This window comes from Centruroides sculpturatus, unplaced genomic scaffold, assembly GCF_000671375.1.
Source record: "Centruroides sculpturatus isolate CEXI.00-Female unplaced genomic scaffold, Cexi_2.0 scaffold124, whole genome shotgun sequence".
Taxonomy (NCBI): domain Eukaryota; kingdom Metazoa; phylum Arthropoda; class Arachnida; order Scorpiones; family Buthidae; genus Centruroides; species Centruroides sculpturatus.
This window is the reverse complement of record NW_019384390.1, coordinates 251,805-272,249: the sequence shown is the minus strand read 5'-3', so window position 1 is coordinate 272,249 and position 20,445 is coordinate 251,805. Positions and strand designations below refer to the sequence as shown.

At 28.9% G+C, this 20,445-nt stretch overlaps 2 protein-coding genes across 2 annotated transcripts in view; both read right to left on the bottom strand.

Moving 5' to 3' along the window:
• The window catches only part of LOC111618205 (MAM and LDL-receptor class A domain-containing protein 2-like), a 167,187-nt gene that overhangs the window by 8,203 nt on the left and 138,539 nt on the right, over positions 1–20,445 (bottom strand). The window contains exons 56-63 of the mRNA XM_023359688.1: positions 13,875–14,043; positions 12,625–12,753; positions 12,398–12,553; positions 8,713–8,858; positions 6,712–6,913; positions 3,196–3,342; positions 1,804–1,827; positions 1,694–1,738 (exon numbers count right to left, since the gene is read on the bottom strand). Coding sequence (XP_023215456.1) covers positions 1,694–1,738; positions 1,804–1,827; positions 3,196–3,342; positions 6,712–6,913; positions 8,713–8,858; positions 12,398–12,553; positions 12,625–12,753; positions 13,875–14,043 — 1,018 coding nt within the window. The remainder of the gene's footprint in view (positions 1–1,693; positions 1,739–1,803; positions 1,828–3,195; positions 3,343–6,711; positions 6,914–8,712; positions 8,859–12,397; positions 12,554–12,624; positions 12,754–13,874; positions 14,044–20,445) is intronic.
• On the bottom strand, positions 14,948–17,151 carry LOC111618212 (MAM and LDL-receptor class A domain-containing protein 1-like). Its single transcript, XM_023359693.1, has 2 exons — positions 16,972–17,151; positions 14,948–15,172 (listed from the first exon to the last, which is right to left on the bottom strand). The coding sequence occupies exons 1-2, from the start codon at positions 17,002–17,004 to the stop codon at positions 14,963–14,965; spliced, it is 243 nt and encodes an 80-aa protein (XP_023215461.1). The 5' UTR covers positions 17,005–17,151; the 3' UTR covers positions 14,948–14,962.

The following is a 20,445-nucleotide window of genomic DNA, read 5'->3' as shown; positions in this document are numbered from 1 at the left end:
ATGCAGAAAAATTTGATAAAATCTGCAGACTATTTATCCAATAACACAAAAATTCCAAAGGAAACATAAAACCCTTCCATTTCATGTGGATTTCATATAATAATAGATCATTGTCTATCTGTTTTCTAATGTAGTCGATGCATGGAACTCTTGCATGCTCTTTAGCTGTTATATGAACAACCAAATGGCTTTTTCAACACATTCTTTTTGCATATTGAGTAGCAATTACTACAGCAAGTTTTATGGCAGCAGCATGAGACCAAGTGTACACATAAAATTAAGAGTGAAACTTGTTCTGATGTTTTCTTGCTTTAGGTCTTAGTAAAACTTGAAATTCCATAGTTCTACAGATTTACAAATATTAATTAAAATATATATTATTTCAGAACCAATGTAAACACCATCTGTGGGGGAAAAAAGTGCACTGCATAGTTTAGCTGTTACTTGCCTCTGTTACTTGTCTTTATTTTCAATAGATATAGGCTATTATAATAAAATATTTTTCCTTCATTCTTCAGACTCTATCATTGCATGAACTCTAAACCAAAACTAGAAGAATGCAATGACTTGTGAAGTTTTTTTTTTTTTAAATTCTCTTTAGATTATCTTTATATAATGTGATGTTTTCTACTGATATTCTCTTTTACTACCTACCAATGTTTGTCCATATTTTATACAAATCAATAACGGTTCTTTTGGGAAATTGTGACAAACTCCTCAATGTAGATAGTCCTATTAACCAGATGTAAACATTTAAATAGGTGATGTTCTGTATAGTACCTACTGGAAAATCTGATCAGATCCAGCTAGAATGCTTTTTTATGTGTACTCCACCAAAAATTGGTGCATCCATTTGGTGACTTTCCTATAAAATACAATGAAGTTGTTGATAAGATTAGTCATGATGACCTCATTTTACTCTTCCCTTTCTAGCACTGACCATTTATTAGTCCAGTCTATGTAATCTTTTGTGCAATCTTTATTCCTTTCTCATATAACTAGTTTTTTTCAAATCTCCATAGAGTAAACATACCCACTTAGGATAGTTTCAGAATCCAAATAGAATAACTTTAATCTTTAAACTGTTTTATTTAGCTTTAAATAATAAATTGCAGCAATGGTTATTTATCATTGTATAGTGTGTGATTCATATACTGTTAGCAACATGAGCATCTGTAGAAAATTTTCCAGGGGGGAACAAAGCTTGAAGAAAAATAATTTCAATACATTTTTATTTAATTATTTAATATTTTGGTTTTTTAAAACCATCAGCCATGGAACACTTTGATATGTAACCTTCCATCCTCGGCCATGGAACAATCTTGTTTATGATAATTTGTGGAATTTGCCCTCCCCTGGAATCGAATAAAAAAAAAAACTTGATCCCAGGGGAGGGCAAATGCCCTGTTTTCTCCCTCTGCAGATTCTCCTAGTTGGCACTGTTACATCTTGCATTACAAGCCAACAAGAATTGAATAGGAACGAATGTATTTCTTGAAATTTAGCATTTTGATGTATTGATTAATCTGTCTTAGAAAATTTCTATAAAAGTCGAGTGACAAAGATATTTTTCGTATGAAAAGGTTGTGGTTAAAAAAATTATAGAATTGTAAAAATGTATGTTTCAATTAATATAAATTTTTTGGAAAACGTTAAGAATTAAAAATGTGCAGTATTTGTTTTTTTTACTTACATTTCGTCGTACTTCCCATTGGAATAGTAGATGATGGTGACTCGGCTGAAAATATTTGTATATATTATAAAAAATTTTAAATGAAATTTAGTATAACTTATTTTAATANCTTAATAATGTTGTACAATCAATATCTATTAAATAAAATATAATTATATTATTATTTATAAATAATAATAATCATACTAAATAAATAGCAATTTATTATCAAGAATATATTTAATAATGACATATATTTAAAACAAGCAATTATTTATGGTGAAATTGTTTTTAAAAAATGTCTAGGCCTGGCGGCACTAGTCGACCCTTGTTTCATCTTTTTTTTTGCTTACGTAACGTGAGACATTACGTCTCACATTATGACAATTTTTCCAAAGCCCAGAAATGGCCTGTTTTTTATAATTTATACAACTGTACTGTATACCCAGACTTTGTTCCTTACTGCTTGTTTGGATCAAAGAAGCCCTATATGGTCACAGATTTGATAGTGATGAAAATGCAAAAGTGGTGGCATATGATTGGTTATAAACCCAGTTGAAAAATATTTTCTCTGATTAAATTCATAAATTTCTGGACTGCTACAATAAGTATGTAACAAGTAATGGAAAACTAGGTCAAAATAAATTGTTTAATTTGCAACAACATGTATTTTATATGAATGATAATAAAATTGCCTTTACTTTTTGAATTACCCTCATAGTTTTGTTAAAAGCAATAAGAATTTTAGTAAGAAATGAATCCACTACGTTGGAAGCATTCATAAAGATTTGTTCTAAACAATTGTCAAAAGTTAATTAAGTTTATTAGTGAGAAAAAATTAACAGCAGGAGAAATTGATAAGTTCTTGATGTCAAATCAAAATTAATATTTATTATATAGTAGAAACTCTTATTACCGATCGGGATTAAAGGCTATGACGGATAATGGGATTCTCCTACCAGTACAGAAAAATTAATTTACAATCCACCACTGTTTATTTACTGTACAGTGCAGTATTTATATGTAATACAATATTAACATACAGTACAGTATGTACTTCATTATGGTAAGGACATAAAAGAAACAAATGCAATAACTTTACACCCCAAAAACTGAATTTAGCATTCTGACAGTTAAACGAATAATGGATAATTGAGTTTTTACTTTACTTAAAATTCTGTTATAACAATTTTTTAAATATGATACATTTTTTGTATTCATTTCAGAATCTGCAGTTTTTCCTTGAAACACAATTAATGATTAAATCATTCAGTTTCATTGATTAATAAATTAATATTATAAAATGGAGAGATACTGTTCTCAGTGACAACCATTTATTTATGCTATTAATTATATTATGAAGTAATTTCCTCCAAACTTTTTGATAACAACTCTAGTAGTTTAACAGGTTGCAAACTTACATAGGCTATGTATTTAAATTTTGATTAACTGAAATGTATGTAGAATTAATATGATAAAATATTTTAAAATATTTAAATTTTTAATTTAAAAATTACACATACCACAATCTTGTTCATCACTTCCATCTTTACAATCTGAATAACAATCACAAAGCCATTCTGAGGATATACATTGGGGAATCTCTCTACATGTAAAATGTACTGCTTTGTCACAGAGAGATGGTACACCAGTTGGAATTATAGCTGTTCCTGTTCATTTAAAATTTAAAACATTGTTATATTGAGTAAATAGCAATTTTTTTCCCTTAAAAAATAAATAATAAATAATTCAGAATAATTATTATTAGACCTTTTAAATATTTATGAAAAGTGTTGTCTTTACATGTCTAATTGATTAGCTAGAGAATAAACATCTAAAAAGAATTATTTCTACATTGGCTTAAGGATATTTTTATGATTACAGCCATTAGAGTTAAATAAGATTTATTTACAACCAAGGATCAAGCAGTAGAATTAACAGTAATTGGTTAACTTCTAATACTAACTTTTGATCGTTGGTTATGAATACAGGTATTAAATATATATTTTCATATTAAGTAAGACATTGTTCTTTATAAATATATGCCTAAACATATGGATTTACATTTGTCAAATCATTAAATCTAGAGTTTAAACTTATAAAAATAATTCATTTTAATTCTCTCTCTCTCTAGATCCATCAGTAGAATTTGATATCACTTGTAACACAAGTGATATCAAATCCTACTGACCATATGCTAAAAAACTGTTTCAGTTGTTGATGAGTTTAAGTCATAAATTATTATTTTTGTATCATATGATTAGGATTTGGAAACAAACAATAATTTTACAATCGGTTTATTAACCAGTAGTTACTATAAACAAAGATTACAGACATGTCCTTTATAATATGTTTTTATCATACATTTGCTCAATTTTTCAGCAAGAACAATTATGGGAAAACAAAATTCTAAAATTAATCATATTTTGTAATAAAATTGAACTTAAAAAGTTTAGATTAATCAATTAATTTATCAATGCAATTGTAATTTGTTTCTTTTAAAAAGTAGAGAAGATTTTTGAGATTATAGTGATAAATTTGTAAATCAAAAGTTTTGATAAAAAAAATTCTTAGTATCTATCTAAAATTCCATTATTTTTGGGATCTTTATGTATAGACTAGATAGCATAAGATTACATATGCAAAAGAGCAAAATTTCCTACCTTTTAGATCATTTATTTAATTAAAACCCAAAAGAATTGAATGTAATTTGATATTTGTTTAGAAAATTCAGTTATTTAACTCTTAATATACAATTTTATCACTTTATGGTTCAGGCTAATTTTTTTTTGTCAAGCAAACTTTATGGATTCTGTCAACTAGTATTTTGAACGCTTCATTTTTAAATAGATCTATAAATTAGCTGCAGTTTATTTTGAAGTTAAATAACTTATTATAGTCTTGGGTGTATAAACATTAAATCCATATACTTAAAAATAAAGTAATGCCAAAAGATCTGCCATATTAACATACTATAATATCTACAGGTAACCCCCGTATAACACGGGAGTTACGTTCCAAAAAATTGCCATGTTATACAAAACAAAGAACTAGTGTGAAAAGGGGGGTTAGGTTCCAAAAATTAAAAAACATGTTGTTAAATCCTTATGTAAATCGGATTTATTATTCATTTTTTCCATAAGTAAAAAAAAATATTATTTAAGTAAATATTTTACAAGTATACTATTTTACAAGAGGATTATTCATCCTATATGATGATTTCAGCATGAGCATCATCAACTGGTAACAGTTTTTGGGTGCGTTCGTTAATAGCGGTCACTCTGCAATGGAGTGCGCTGCTGTTTGTAGGCATTTAGGAACGACAATGAAAGAAAGATGGTGGGGCTCGCACTATCGATGGTATCACGATGGAGGAATCTATAATTCTAAAATGAGCTTTTAGAGGCAAAAGAAGGGTCCCAATTGTAAAATTTAACCATTAAATGGATTATTTGTTGAAAGAGCATTCAAAGTAGCCACGAAAACAATTAGAATGCTTGCGTGGAGTTACGCTGAGATATAAAAGAACGCACCCTTTATTACATTTCATGTTGTACGAGGTTTTACCCAATTCCCAAACCGTGTTAGAGTGAACCTGTGTTATACGGGAATGTTCCCGTGCTATAGAAGTGCCGTGTTACGCGGGGGTTACCTGTAATTACAGTAGCGCGTCAGTTAAGCAAAAGCATTTCAGCTGGAGGTTTTTGATACTAGATTAACTTCTAAAGTATAATTGTTTTTGTTTTTATATTTTTCAATATATTTATTTTACTTGTACAAAATAAAGAAATAATTTTTCATGATACAGTAGCCACGATTATTAATATAAAAATTTTCAGTAAGCTTAATATCGATGAAAATTCAATGCGAAGAGACACACAACAGGGAAAAATTTAAACATGGGATATATTAATATACTATTATTGGGATATACTAATATACTATATTAATAATGTATTTTTTTGGTACATAATTGGTTAACTGAAAAATCAATTTTCCGAACAACCCCAGTCTCCAATTGATTCAGATAATTGACGCTCTACTGCATTAAATTAGTCTTATTATAGCCTGATAATATGACGGATTGTTTGGCATTATGGTCTCAGTTTAGCAATTTGATGTAAGCCATATCTCCTAAAATGATAGCAGAAGCATCTAGTAATCAAATAAGATTTACATCATCATATATACATAGGGAAGACAACTGATTAATTAAAATTTCAATTTATTTGTAGTACATTTAGTTAATTTTATTTTGAATTAGCATTTCAAAAGTCTGTTTACGTGGTAAATATTCAGATAGATTAAATAATTCATTCAAGTTGTATGTTTATAAAGGGAAAAAATACAAAATCATCTAAACTTTTAGATTGTAGAGATTAACTTTTTCAGTTGAAAAACTTAAAGCAATAAATAAAATAAAAAAGCTTTGTTTTGGAAGCTTTGGATTAGAAGTTGTCATAAATTAAAATTTAAATTCTTTCAGATGTTTACTGACAACCCTAAAAGTGGATTGTTTTTTAAAATTCATTGTATTCACCAGTTTTCATTTTTTTTTTTTTTTTACTACTCTCTCTGTTGCTTGGGTTTTTATATAAAAATACATAGAACTTATTTCCTAATTTGATCTGAAAAAAATTACTACTAAAGCAGCCCAGTTTGCTGTGAATTATTAATAAACTCTCAGTTTTGAGAGAAGATATATATGTAATATTATGATAAAAATTCCATGCTCTTTTAAATGTACCTTTTGCATTTTCATACAAAATTTTGTGTTGCAGACTTTTTCATGCTATTCCTAATAATTTATATTAATTCTTTTTAATATGTGAAAAAATATAACTAAAAAGAAGGTAATTGTAAACATGAAACTAAAGCTGTAACAAGATGTTTAAAAATATTTAACAAATTTTCTATGCAAATAAAAAAAAATTGCTTAGAAATCTGTCTTGTATCGTGATGTAAATATGCATCACTGGCATATTGGAAAACAAAATGCGTGATTAGCAATAGGAAATGTATTAAATTAGTTTACTTACCCCCTTCTTGACATTCTTCTGTGAAAGAAACATCATCAATTGCAATATCTGTATACTCATCTCCTCCAACAAAACCTTCAAATACAATTTTATAGTCTTGAACACTGTTAATCTTGGCATGAGCATATTTCCATTGTTTTTCAATAGGACCGCTGATTGTATTGACTGGAATAATTTGTCCCTTATTTCCATAAATCGACACCTTGAATTAATAATAATAATAAAAAAATTTACTTGAAATGATTAAAATGTTAATTACTATAATTTCAATAGTTTAGAAATATATTAAGATGTAAAATAATCCAAACTGCTAAACAACATCAATATTAAAGTTCTAACAATTATAATTTATCCAGTTAATTTGAGAACAGAAGTTAGAGCCCATATTATAAATTAACTGTAAAGGTATCCCTTGTACAACATGGTTTCGCTCTAACAGTTGGAAAATTGGGGATATCCCCTGTACAAATGGGTTTGGAAATTTCACAATTTTTAAGTTCAAACTCTGTCGTTCAATATTTTTTTATTTAAATAAGCATACGTGTTGCGTCAAATTTGCCCACGGATTTTACAATATTGAAATTTCCAATTTATTTGGTGCCTTTCATCAGGTTTACTTTAATGAAAACTGACAGGAAAGCTAGGACAAGGAAGAAGAAAATTTGCTCTATCAACCAGGTATTATCATTGCTTTCAGACTTCAGCCTTTAAGGCTGTCATTGTGTTTTGTTTTTATAGATTAATTATTCGTAAAAATGACGAACAAAATACACTGGTACTCGAACTGTTCCTAACTCAAACAATTCAGTATTCAAACATAAATTATGGAAAAAATCACTGGTACTTAACTAAACAAACAAGGGCCCCCTAGAACAAATTTTCGATTAATAACATATATTTTTTTATGATAAAAATTAAAACATTGCTGATAATCTCAATTAAGGTCAACCAAAAAGCTCAGATGATGATGATGATACTTTGTAAAAAGAAAGAGCCCTCGTTTAACTGAAATTAATATTAACGTGTAATATAGAACTTTTAATTGTGATTGTTAGTTAATAATTTATTTCTGATCAATAATTGTTTGTTTTAATAAATATATTTCTCTTAATGATGGAAAAGAATAGTATACTTTTGGAACCTAACCCCATGTTTTGAATAGCCTGGATTTGCATAACATGGTACTTTTTTAGAATATAACTACCTTGTTATATGAGGAACATTGTATCTTCAAAAATTTTGAAGCCAAGAACAATTAAAAGCAATAATTTAAGACATAGCATGTATTATAGCTAACAAAAATGTTAAGCGCCAAGTAGGAATCATTGGAACTTTAGTGCAAATGCAATGATGATAATAATAAGTAGACGTTTCTTCGCTATGATATTGTAGCTTTCTGTGGACAACAGTATGATTTAAAGCAACCTTTAGGACTTTCTCTTGCCTGGATACATGCAGTAATATGGTTGAGTATAAAGCACCAAATGCTATTCTGTGACAGATTTTGCCCACGGATGTAGCAACCGTCTTTCCTGATTCCTCACACTTCTGATTGGCCAAAGCTGGTGTCCTATCAAGGACAACAAACCTGGAGATTACTACACTTACTTTCATTCCCAATGTGGTAGAGATATTCCCGAGAAGCATTGCAGCTAAGCATTGTCTTGCTGGAAAATGACCATTTACAACCCTATGTTGTAATAAAAATGTTGAAATTTTGTATGGAGAATTTCCAAAATTGTGTTAGAGTAAAAGTGGAAGTTGTGTTGTACAGGGTATATTCCCAATTTTCAAACCACGTTAGAGAAAAACCATGTTGTATCAGGGATACCTGTACAAGATTCGTTTTTATTTAATTCTAAAATGTTTTTATTTTTAGTTAAAAATGTATACTTTAAATGCAATAAACATTTGAAAGTGATATTAATTTTTTCTGAACTGAAAATATTACTAAATTAACTTGTTGATTCATTATTCTATTTTATTAATTGCAAAACTTACTGTTAGTTTTCCCATTGATTTAGAGCCATACATAAAATACCAATATCTTAAGTGACATTTTTCTCTACTTGCAGGTAAACTTTGTGTTGACACAGCTGCAGAATCTCCTATAGAATGATTACCACTGTCTATATATAAATAGTAACCTATAAAAAATTATAAAAACTGTATTAATGATTATTAATAATGTAAATAGTTTGAATTATATATGTCATTATGAACTAGACAAACAAGCAGACTAAACACATCTTTTAATGGCTCTCTTATACGTATTATATGTAAAAAAAAGTATTTTTTTTTATAACAATCCACAAAATCTTTTTATAAGTGTTGTCTCCGTAACAAACTTCACGAACATTTTCGACATCAAGGACAGTGGAGGTCGAAAATGTTCGTGAAGTTTGTTACGGAGACAACACTGTTATAAAAAGATTTTGTGGATTGTTATTACTCAATGCAGTGTTAAGATTAGAAATCGTTTTTGTCTTTTTTTATCTATATAAAAAATTTGTTTGTTACAAAAGCATCTAATGCATTCAGATTCCACAATTCGAATATGCTATTCAGTGACAACATTTGAATTAAAAACTGACAATACATAATTTGTCCAAGTTCTGATGCGACTAAGTTTTTAAAATTTTTTGTTCATATGCTTCCTGTTGATTAATACAATATTTACAAAGATGATGATGATGATGATGATGATAATATCATCTAGTAAAATTTCAGTTGTGTCCGTCGAATTCATTAAAAACAACAGCAATTCTTTGATATTGGTCAAAAAATGACACTTGAACAAAGAGCAAGTATCAAATTCTACTAGTGTTTTCTGGTGGTATGTTCAATTTTGAAATGGCAGCACGAGCAATGAAGACAGTGAAAGAGCATCATGTCCACACACAAGCTGTGTGATCAGTCAAAGGAGAAAGTGTGAGAAATATTTAAATCTGACTTCTATAACTTTCATACTCATCAAAGACATCATAGGGCTTCCAAAATCTTCTGTCTATACCATTGTGACAAAAGATTTGCTCAAGAGAGTCTGCACACTGATGATCAAATGGTGCACAGAAGGAATTGATAAATATTGAATAAATAAAACAAAACAATTCCTTAATGAAGGTTCCTTCATCAAGGAATTGTTTTAACTATTGAAGCATTTTTGGGAAGAATTTCTTCCCATTAACCTCTCGGTATTCTAAAATACAAAATTTTTTTAATATTCTTTTTGAATTAACATTATGCTTCTTGTCCCACTATTATTAATTAATTATCTGAGCACTATAATTAACTCTTGTTAGGACTAATCACACTATTGAGAACTTACTCAGAGATTGATGAATATTAAATATTTATTTGTAACCATGGTATGCATATAGATTAAATGACAGAAAATTTAAAATTTCTTAACATTACAGGTAACCAAATGGTTAAGCTTCAAGGTGGGTGAACAAAACCGTGCCCCACATGCACACGCATAGCAAAACCCAAAACTTTTTGTATGTTTCAAAGTCCCGAGTGCAAAAATGTAAAACTGTTAGTCATTTTTTGACCATGCTTTTATATATAACGTCTGGGGAAAGTGAAAATTAATTATTCCATACTTTTTAAAAAAATAGCATTTTTTAATTATTTCTCTGTGTAATAAAACTTCAATCATCTAAAATTACTTATAGATAATTTTTAATAATGCCTAATAAATGAATCAAAATAAATAGGCATAAGCAATGCCTTTCATATTCCTTATAACAAGTAATAAGTTATTTCATTAATGAATTTTTATAACAAGATAGTACAAGTAAATACAGTGGTACCTTGACTTAAAAGTTTAATTCACTCCATGATACTTGTAATTCAAATCAATTTTCCCTATTGAAATGAATTAAAATGACATTCATACGTTCCGGATCCCAAAACACTGCAATTTTTTTGTTACATGTTTTTAAATAAGAAAAATGTATGTATAAATAATGAATATTGTATAAAAACACAATAGAATGTACTGTAATAAACTGGTTTTGTGGATGTTGAGGCATTCACTGCATAGATAAAGAAAGAAAAGATGGAAATTTGAGAAATGAGAGATGGTGGCACTGCACACAACATGGAAGTGAACTAATGCCCACGTCACTCGATCATGTGATTTTCTATAAGCCAGCCTGTCAGACATTGGAAGAGTAACGAAAATGACAAAATTACGGCAGTTTTCCATCTTCTTTTTCTTAATCTATGGTTTGCTGTGGTGTTTGCAGCACCGACTAGCGGTGGAGTATCTGAAGCTGGTTCGTAACCTAAATTTTAGCTCTCAACTCAAAGCAAAAAATTGGCCGAGAGATGGCTTGTATCTGAAAAACTCGTAAGTTGGGATACTCGTAAGTCAAGTTACCACTGTACCATTATTATAACAACAATGCTTTTTTATAGTGAGAAAATCATTACAGAAGACCTCATCTGAGTATTCTACATTCATCATAATACTGTGATGTGTTATAGGTAGTGTAAAATTCTTGACACTATTTTATTCTTTTTTCCCTTTTTTTATGGTAAAAGCATAATACCAGAAGACAAATCTTTAATCTTTATTTTTTAACATATTCATTTTCATCTATTCTTTTAAGAAAAGTCCTCTTCAGTCTACAAAGGAAATGAATTACAAACAAAAATAAAATTTTGTTTTTTGACTTAACAGTAAAAATGTTATAATATCACAAAACACTTCAAAAAAGATTTTTACATTTTTGAACTTGGGACTTTGAAATGCAAAAAGAACTTTGGGAGTTTTTCTGTACGATTGGATGTTAGTGTATGTGTGTGGGGGCACAATATGACAATTATTATTTTTACAACATACACAAATTGCCGACTGTCTGTAATCTAACCTAATTACAGCTTTATGTTCTTTAATACAGCTTTCCAATGAGTAGCTGTCTTACTAATATTGTAGTTTTTAATATCATACATATATCCAAATTTATGTACCACACAATCATTTGAAATTTGTGATATGATGATCTATAATAAGTAATTATAGATTACTGGTTTATCCTATCTAGAACACATCGGATTCAAGAAATCTTCCATTTTACTTTGTGGATTATAATACTGATTCATTGAAACTAAGCTATTGAAAAATTATTAAATGCAAAAATTGCTAATCAAAATTTCTGGAGTAAAGAAGAGAATGGATATAAAATGGAAGAAAAATAAAGCAAAATGTGATCAGTATATATATATATAAAAATGGACATGTATGTCCCTATATTTCACTTTTCTGCCAAAACTACACATCGCACGTGAATGGTGTTTGTATGTGGTGGTAGCGTCTCGATAGCTATAAGGGTGTGGGAGATATGAGGCTGAAAGTGGTTGAAAGTGGCTTTCTATTTCGAATGTTTTGTTTGAATTTGTTCAAATTAAATTCGAACATAAAATTCGAATATTGGTTCGATTATAGAATGATTGTAAACGTTCCAGAAACGTTGAAAATAGTTCGTTTGACTAAACGTAAAAATTCTCTAATTAGTCTGGAAACGGGGGACCTAATTCTTGCATTCTATGAAAACGGGTAAGATTAGCTATAATGTAATTATCTTAAACTTCACTATCGTTACTTTTTGCCCAGCGAAGCGGGTCCTTGCAGCTAGTATATTATAAAAAATGAAATCATAAATATGACAACAAATACCTTTAACATTTATACTATGATCATAAGGAGGGCCTGTCTTTTTACTCGGTGATTCACTTGCACGAGACCATTTAAAACTCTTTTCTGGCCAGTGTTCCCATTTACAACTTTCAATCCAATTCTCATCATTAAAATCACAGTCACCTTTTTGTTTATCTAAATTAATAATAAAATATCTTTTATAATTATATATATATCAAAATATAATGAAACAAAGTAAAACTTACTGCAATTATTCAGTTCATCTGTTTTATCTTTACAATCAAAAGATTTATCGCAGCGCTGCCATTTTTTAATACACTGTGGTATTTTCTTACACATCCATTCATCAAAACTACATTCCACTGGTACATAATCTAAAAAAATTTTATATGATTTTTAATATTTAAATGATATATAACAATTACAAATATGAAAAATGCATTCTGAAAAAAAAAAAGAAAATGAATAATAATGTAAGAGACGTCAATTATCCGAAAATCAATTATCTGAAAAATTGATTAACCAACTTCACTGAACATGAATTCCAGAAATTCTGAAGTTTTTACATAATAATGATTGCTAGCAGTCTTCTGTATGCTCACTATTGAGCTATCTTTATCAATACTAATGTTAAGTTTTATTTATTATAGTACAAATAGAAAAGCACGAAAATTAATTAGTCACAGGTTTCTAATGTATCAAATTCTTCACTGTATCTACATAAACAGAAGCATTTGATGCATTAGAAACAGTACCAACAATGCTTAGAAATGCAATCCAAAGCAATTATTTATTATTTTAATTATGACTGCAATTTGTAATAATAATAATAATATATAGAAAACAAACCAAGAATAACAGTCAGTCATGAAAATGACTAACTAAACTATTTCATTTTAGTTTAAAAAGGTGGAGGTCCAGGTAGCATAACTAGCAATGCATCTTCACAGTACAAGTCAACCCCCCTATAACACTGTTGATTATTCCGTTTTATATGAATTCCATGTTGTACGAGTCACTTAGATTTTACAAATACGTGAGCCGTTCACAGCCTGGCACACGTATTTGTAAAATCTAAGTGACTCGTACAACATGAAATTCATATAAAACGGAATAATCAACAGTGTATAGGGGGGTTGACTGTAAGCAGGAGTTGTGGGTTTGAGTTCTGCTCTGGGCTGATCTTTTTCTTCCAGATTCTTCTAAATTAAAAATTTATTTATTTCTAATTTTTAAATTTATCACGAAATGGCAGTTTGACTGCCTATCTTTAGTCAAATTACTTTAATCTTAATATAATCCAACAGACAGATTATACAGGTTAATTAATATAATAATAATCTGCCGCCTATCTTATCAAATTATTAATTTTTGATGCAAACTTTGTTGAAAGAGAAAAATTATGAAATATGAAAATAATATTAAAATAGAAATGAATTTAATTCATTCTATGTAATTTATTAATAACTGTAAGATTGTAAGATAGTATAAATACCTTGACTGCAACTTTTAAATTCAATATCGTCAATTGATACAAAATTTTTGCTTGCAGTACCACGATTTGCTTCTATAATAACACTGAAATCATCTTGTTTATTGATTTCTGCAACTCCTTCGTGCCATCTACTTCCTTGACTACCAGAACGATCCCAAATACTTAAAATCTAGTAAAATAAATTACAATAATATTTTAATAAAATTTATTTAATGTTAGATTATATTTCTGTAATTTAAATACTTTTGTTTTTACTTAGAATTTAAAATAGAAATAATCAAACACCAAATGGGAAGTAATTCCAACTGAATTTTAAAGGAAAAATATAAATTATATATATATATGATTATTAATGTACTAATCTTAATCTTTGTTAGTAACCTTCACTCATCAATGATTTTCTTGACAATGAAGATATTTGTCATATGGAATTGAAAACAAGCATTCCTAACCTAAATCTTATAGAAAATGTGTGGGATAATCTTGTTCAAGAATGAACTTTCCTTCCAATGGAGCTCATAAACAACACTATAATCTGCACNATGTTTACTGACAACCCTAAAAGTGGATTGTTTTTTAAAATTCATTGTATTCACCAGTTTTCATTTTTTTTTTTTTTTTTACTACTCTCTCTGTTGCTTGGGTTTTTATATAAAAATACATAGAACTTATTTCCTAATTTGATCTGAAAAAAATTACTACTAAAGCAGCCCAGTTTGCTGTGAATTATTAATAAACTCTCAGTTTTGAGAGAAGATATATATGTAATATTATGATAAAAATTCCATGCTCTTTTAAATGTACCTTTTGCATTTTCATACAAAATTTTGTGTTGCAGACTTTTTCATGCTATTCCTAATAATTTATATTAATTCTTTTTAATATGTGAAAAAATATAACTAAAAAGAAGGTAATTGTAAACATGAAACTAAAGCTGTAACAAGATGTTTAAAAATATTTAACAAATTTTCTATGCAAATAAAAAAAAATTGCTTAGAAATCTGTCTTGTATCGTGATGTAAATATGCATCACTGGCATATTGGAAAACAAAATGCGTGATTAGCAATAGGAAATGTATTAAATTAGTTTACTTACCCCCTTCTTGACATTCTTCTGTGAAAGAAACATCATCAATTGCAATATCTGTATACTCATCTCCTCCAACAAAACCTTCAAATACAATTTTATAGTCTTGAACACTGTTAATCTTGGCATGAGCATATTTCCATTGTTTTTCAATAGGACCGCTGATTGTATTGACTGGAATAATTTGTCCCTTATTTCCATAAATCGACACCTTGAATTAATAATAATAATAAAAAAATTTACTTGAAATGATTAAAATGTTAATTACTATAATTTCAATAGTTTAGAAATATATTAAGATGTAAAATAATCCAAACTGCTAAACAACATCAATATTAAAGTTCTAACAATTATAATTTATCCAGTTAATTTGAGAACAGAAGTTAGAGCCCATATTATAAATTAACTGTAAAGGTATCCCTTGTACAACATGGTTTCGCTCTAACAGTTGGAAAATTGGGGATATCCCCTGTACAAATGGGTTTGGAAATTTCACAATTTTTAAGTTCAAACTCTGTCGTTCAATATTTTTTTATTTAAATAAGCATACGTGTTGCGTCAAATTTGCCCACGGATTTTACAATATTGAAATTTCCAATTTATTTGGTGCCTTTCATCAGGTTTACTTTAATGAAAACTGACAGGAAAGCTAGGACAAGGAAGAAGAAAATTTGCTCTATCAACCAGGTATTATCATTGCTTTCAGACTTCAGCCTTTAAGGCTGTCATTGTGTTTTGTTTTTATAGATTAATTATTCGTAAAAATGACGAACAAAATACACTGGTACTCGAACTGTTCCTAACTCAAACAATTCAGTATTCAAACATAAATTATGGAAAAAATCACTGGTACTTAACTAAACAAACAAGGGCCCCCTAGAACAAATTTTCGATTAATAACATATATTTTTTTATGATAAAAATTAAAACATTGCTGATAATCTCAATTAAGGTCAACCAAAAAGCTCAGATGATGATGATGATACTTTGTAAAAAGAAAGAGCCCTCGTTTAACTGAAATTAATATTAACGTGTAATATAGAACTTTTAATTGTGATTGTTAGTTAATAATTTATTTCTGATCAATAATTGTTTGTTTTAATAAATATATTTCTCTTAATGATGGAAAAGAATAGTATACTTTTGGAACCTAACCCCATGTTTTGAATAGCCTGGATTTGCATAACATGGTACTTTTTTAGAATATAACTACCTTGTTATATGAGGAACATTGTATCTTCAAAAATTTTGAAGCCAAGAACAATTAAAAGCAATAATTTAAGACATAGCATGTATTATAGCTAACAAAAATGTTAAGCGCCAAGTAGGAATCATTGGAACTTTAGTGCAAATGCAATGATGATAATAATAAGTAGACGTTTCTTCGCTATGATATTGTAGCTTTCTGTGGACAACAGTATGATTTAAAGCAACCTTTAGGACTTTCTCTTGCCTGGATACATGCAGTAATATGGTTGAGTATAAAGCACCAAATGCTATTCTGTGACAGATTTTGCCCACGGATGTAGCAACCGTCTTTCCTGATTCCTCACACTTCTGATTGGCCAAAGCTGGTGTCCTATCAAGGACAACAAACCTGGAGATTACTACACTTACTTTCATTCCCAATGTGGTAGAGATATTCCCGAGAAGCATTGCAGCTAAGCATTGTCTTGCTGGAAAATGACCATTTACAACCCTATGTTGTAATAAAAATGTTGAAATTTTGTATGGAGAATTTCCAAAATTGTGTTAGAGTAAAAGTGGAAGTTGTGTTGTACAGGGTATATTCCCAATTTTCAAACCACGTTAGAGAAAAACCATGTTGTATCAGGGATACCTGTACAAGATTCGTTTTTATTTAATTCTAAAATGTTTTTATTTTTAGTTAAAAATGTATACTTTAAATGCAATAAACATTTGAAAGTGATATTAATTTTTTCTGAACTGAAAATATTACTAAATTAACTTGTTGATTCATTATTCTATTTTATTAATTGCAAAACTTACTGTTAGTTTTCCCATTGATTTAGAGCCATACATAAAATACCAATATCTTAAGTGACATTTTTCTCTACTTGCAGGTAAACTTTGTGTTGACACAGCTGCAGAATCTCCTATAGAATGATTACCACTGTCTATATATAAATAGTAACCTATAAAAAATTATAAAAACTGTATTAATGATTATTAATAATGTAAATAGTTTGAATTATATATGTCATTATGAACTAGACAAACAAGCAGACTAAACACATCTTTTAATGGCTCTCTTATACGTATTATATGTAAAAAAAAGTATTTTTTTTTATAACAATCCACAAAATCTTTTTATAAGTGTTGTCTCCGTAACAAACTTCACGAACATTTTCGACATCAAGGACAGTGGAGGTCGAAAATGTTCGTGAAGTTTGTTACGGAGACAACACTGTTATAAAAAGATTTTGTGGATTGTTATTACTCAATGCAGTGTTAAGATTAGAAATCGTTTTTGTCTTTTTTTATCTATATAAAAAATTTGTTTGTTACAAAAGCATCTAATGCATTCAGATTCCACAATTCGAATATGCTATTCAGTGACAACATTTGAATTAAAAACTGACAATACATAATTTGTCCAAGTTCTGATGCGACTAAGTTTTTAAAATTTTTTGTTCATATGCTTCCTGTTGATTAATACAATATTTACAAAGATGATGATGATGATGATGATGATGATAATATCATCTAGTAAAATTTCAGTTGTGTCCGTCGAATTCATTAAAAACAACAGCAATTCTTTGATATTGGTCAAAAAATGACACTTGAACAAAGAGCAAGTATCAAATTCTACTAGTGTTTTCTGGTGGTATGTTCAATTTTGAAATGGCAGCACGAGCAATGAAGACAGTGAAAGAGCATCATGTCCACACACAAGCTGTGTGATCAGTCAAAGGAGAAAGTGTGAGAAATATTTAAATCTGACTTCTATAACTTTCATACTCATCAAAGACATCATAGGGCTTCCAAAATCTTCTGTCTATACCATTGTGACAAAAGATTTGCTCAAGAGAGTCTGCACACTGATGATCAAATGGTGCACAGAAGGAATTGATAAATATTGAATAAATAAAACAAAACAATTCCTTAATGAAGGTTCCTTCATCAAGGAATTGTTTTAACTATTGAAGCATTTTTGGGAAGAATTTCTTCCCATTAACCTCTCGGTATTCTAAAATACAAAATTTTTTTAATATTCTTTTTGAATTAACATTATGCTTCTTGTCCCACTATTATTAATTAATTATCTGAGCACTATAATTAACTCTTGTTAGGACTAATCACACTATTGAGAACTTACTCAGAGATTGATGAATATTAAATATTTATTTGTAACCATGGTATGCATATAGATTAAATGACAGAAAATTTAAAATTTCTTAACATTACAGGTAACCAAATGGTTAAGCTTCAAGGTGGGTGAACAAAACCGTGCCCCACATGCACACGCATAGCAAAACCCAAAACTTTTTGTATGTTTCAAAGTCCCGAGTGCAAAAATGTAAAACTGTTAGTCATTTTTTGACCATGCTTTTATATATAACGTCTGGGGAAAGTGAAAATTAATGATTCCATACTTTTTAAAAAAATAGCATTTTTTAATTATTTCTCTGTGTAATAAAACTTCAATCATCTAAAATTACTTATAGATAATTTTTAATAATGCCTAATAAATGAATCAAAATAAATAGGCATAAGCAATGCCTTTCATATTCCTTATAACAAGTAATAAGTTATTTCATTAATGAATTTTTATAACAAGATAGTACAAGTAAATACAGTGGTACCTTGACTTAAAAGTTTAATTCACTCCATGATACTTGTAATTCAAATCAATTTTCCCTATTGAAATGAATTAAAATGATATTCATACGTTCCGGATCCCAAAACACTGCAATTTTTTTGTTACATGTTTTTAAATAAGAAAAATGTATGTATAAATAATGAATATTGTATAAAAACACAATAGAATGTACTGTAATAAACTGGTTTTGTGGATGTTGAGGCATTCACTGCATAGATAAAGAAAGAAAAGATGGAAATTTGAGAAATGAGAGATGGTGGCACTGCACACAACATGGAAGTGAACTAATGCCCACGTCACTCGATCATGTGATTTTCTATAAGCCAGCCTGTCAGACATTGGAAGAGTAACGAAAATGACAAAATTACGGCAGTTTTCCATCTTCTTTTTCTTAATCTATGGTTTGCTGTGGTGTTTGCAGCACCGACTAGCGGTGGAGTATCTGAAGCTGGTTCGTAACCTAAATTTTAGCTCTCAACTCAAAGCAAAAAATTGGCCGAGAGATGGCTTGTATCTGAAAAACTCGTAAGTTGGGATACTCGTAAGTCAAGTTACCACTGTACCATTATTATAACAACAATGCTTTTTTATAGTGAGAAAATCATTACAGAAGACCTCATCTGAGTATTCTACATTCATCATAATACTGTGATGTGTTATAGGTAGTGTAAAATTCTTGACACTATTTTATTCTTTTTTCCCTTTTTTTATGGTAAAAGCATAATACCAGAAGACAAATCTTTAATCTTTATTTTTTAACATATTCATTTTCATCTATTCTTTTAAGAAAAGTCCTCTTCAGTCTACAAAGGAAATGAATTACAAACAAAAATAAAATTTTGTTTTTTGACTTAACAGTAAAAATGTTATAATATCACAAAACACTTCAAAAAAGATTTTTACATTTTTGAACTTGGGACTTTGAAATGCAAAAAGAACTTTGGGAGTTTTTCTGTACGATTGGATGTTAGTGTATGTGTGTGGGGGCACAATATGACAATTATTATTTTTACAACATACACAAATTGCCGACTGTCTGTAATCTAACCTAATTACAGCTTTATGTTCTTTAATACAGCTTTCCAATGAGTAGCTGTCTTACTAATATTGTAGTTTTTAATATCATACATATATCCAAATTTATGTACCACACAATCATTTGAAATTTGTGATATGATGATCTATAATAAGTAATTATAGATTACTGGTTTATCCTATCTAGAACACATCGGATTCAAGAAATCTTCCATTTTACTTTGTGGATTATAATACTGATTCTTTGAAACTAAGCTATTGAAAAATTATTAAATGCAAAAATTGCTAATCAAAATTTCTGGAGTAAAGAAGAGAATGGAGATAAAATGGAAGAAAAATAAAGCAAAATGTGATCAGTATATATATATATAAAAATGGACATGTATGTCCCTATATTTCACTTTTCTGCCAAAACTACACATCGCACGTGAATGGTGTTTGTATGTGGTGGTAGCGTCTCGATAGCTATAAGGGTGTGGGAGATATGAGGCTGAAAGTGGTTGAAAGTGGCTTTCTATTTCGAATGTTTTGTTTGAATTTGTTCGAATTAAATTCGAACATAAAATTCGAATATTGGTTCGATTATAGAACGATTGTAAACGTTC

Excerpts from the sequence above, each read along its gene's own strand:
- LOC111618212 (XM_023359693.1), bottom strand. The coding sequence starts at position 17,004 with ATGTATGGCTCTAAATCAATGGGAAAACTAACA. Across the intron at positions 15,173-16,971 it reads AATCAATGGGAAAACTAACA|GTGTCGATTTATGGAAATAA; the intron begins GTAAGTTTTGCA and ends TATTAATTCAAG.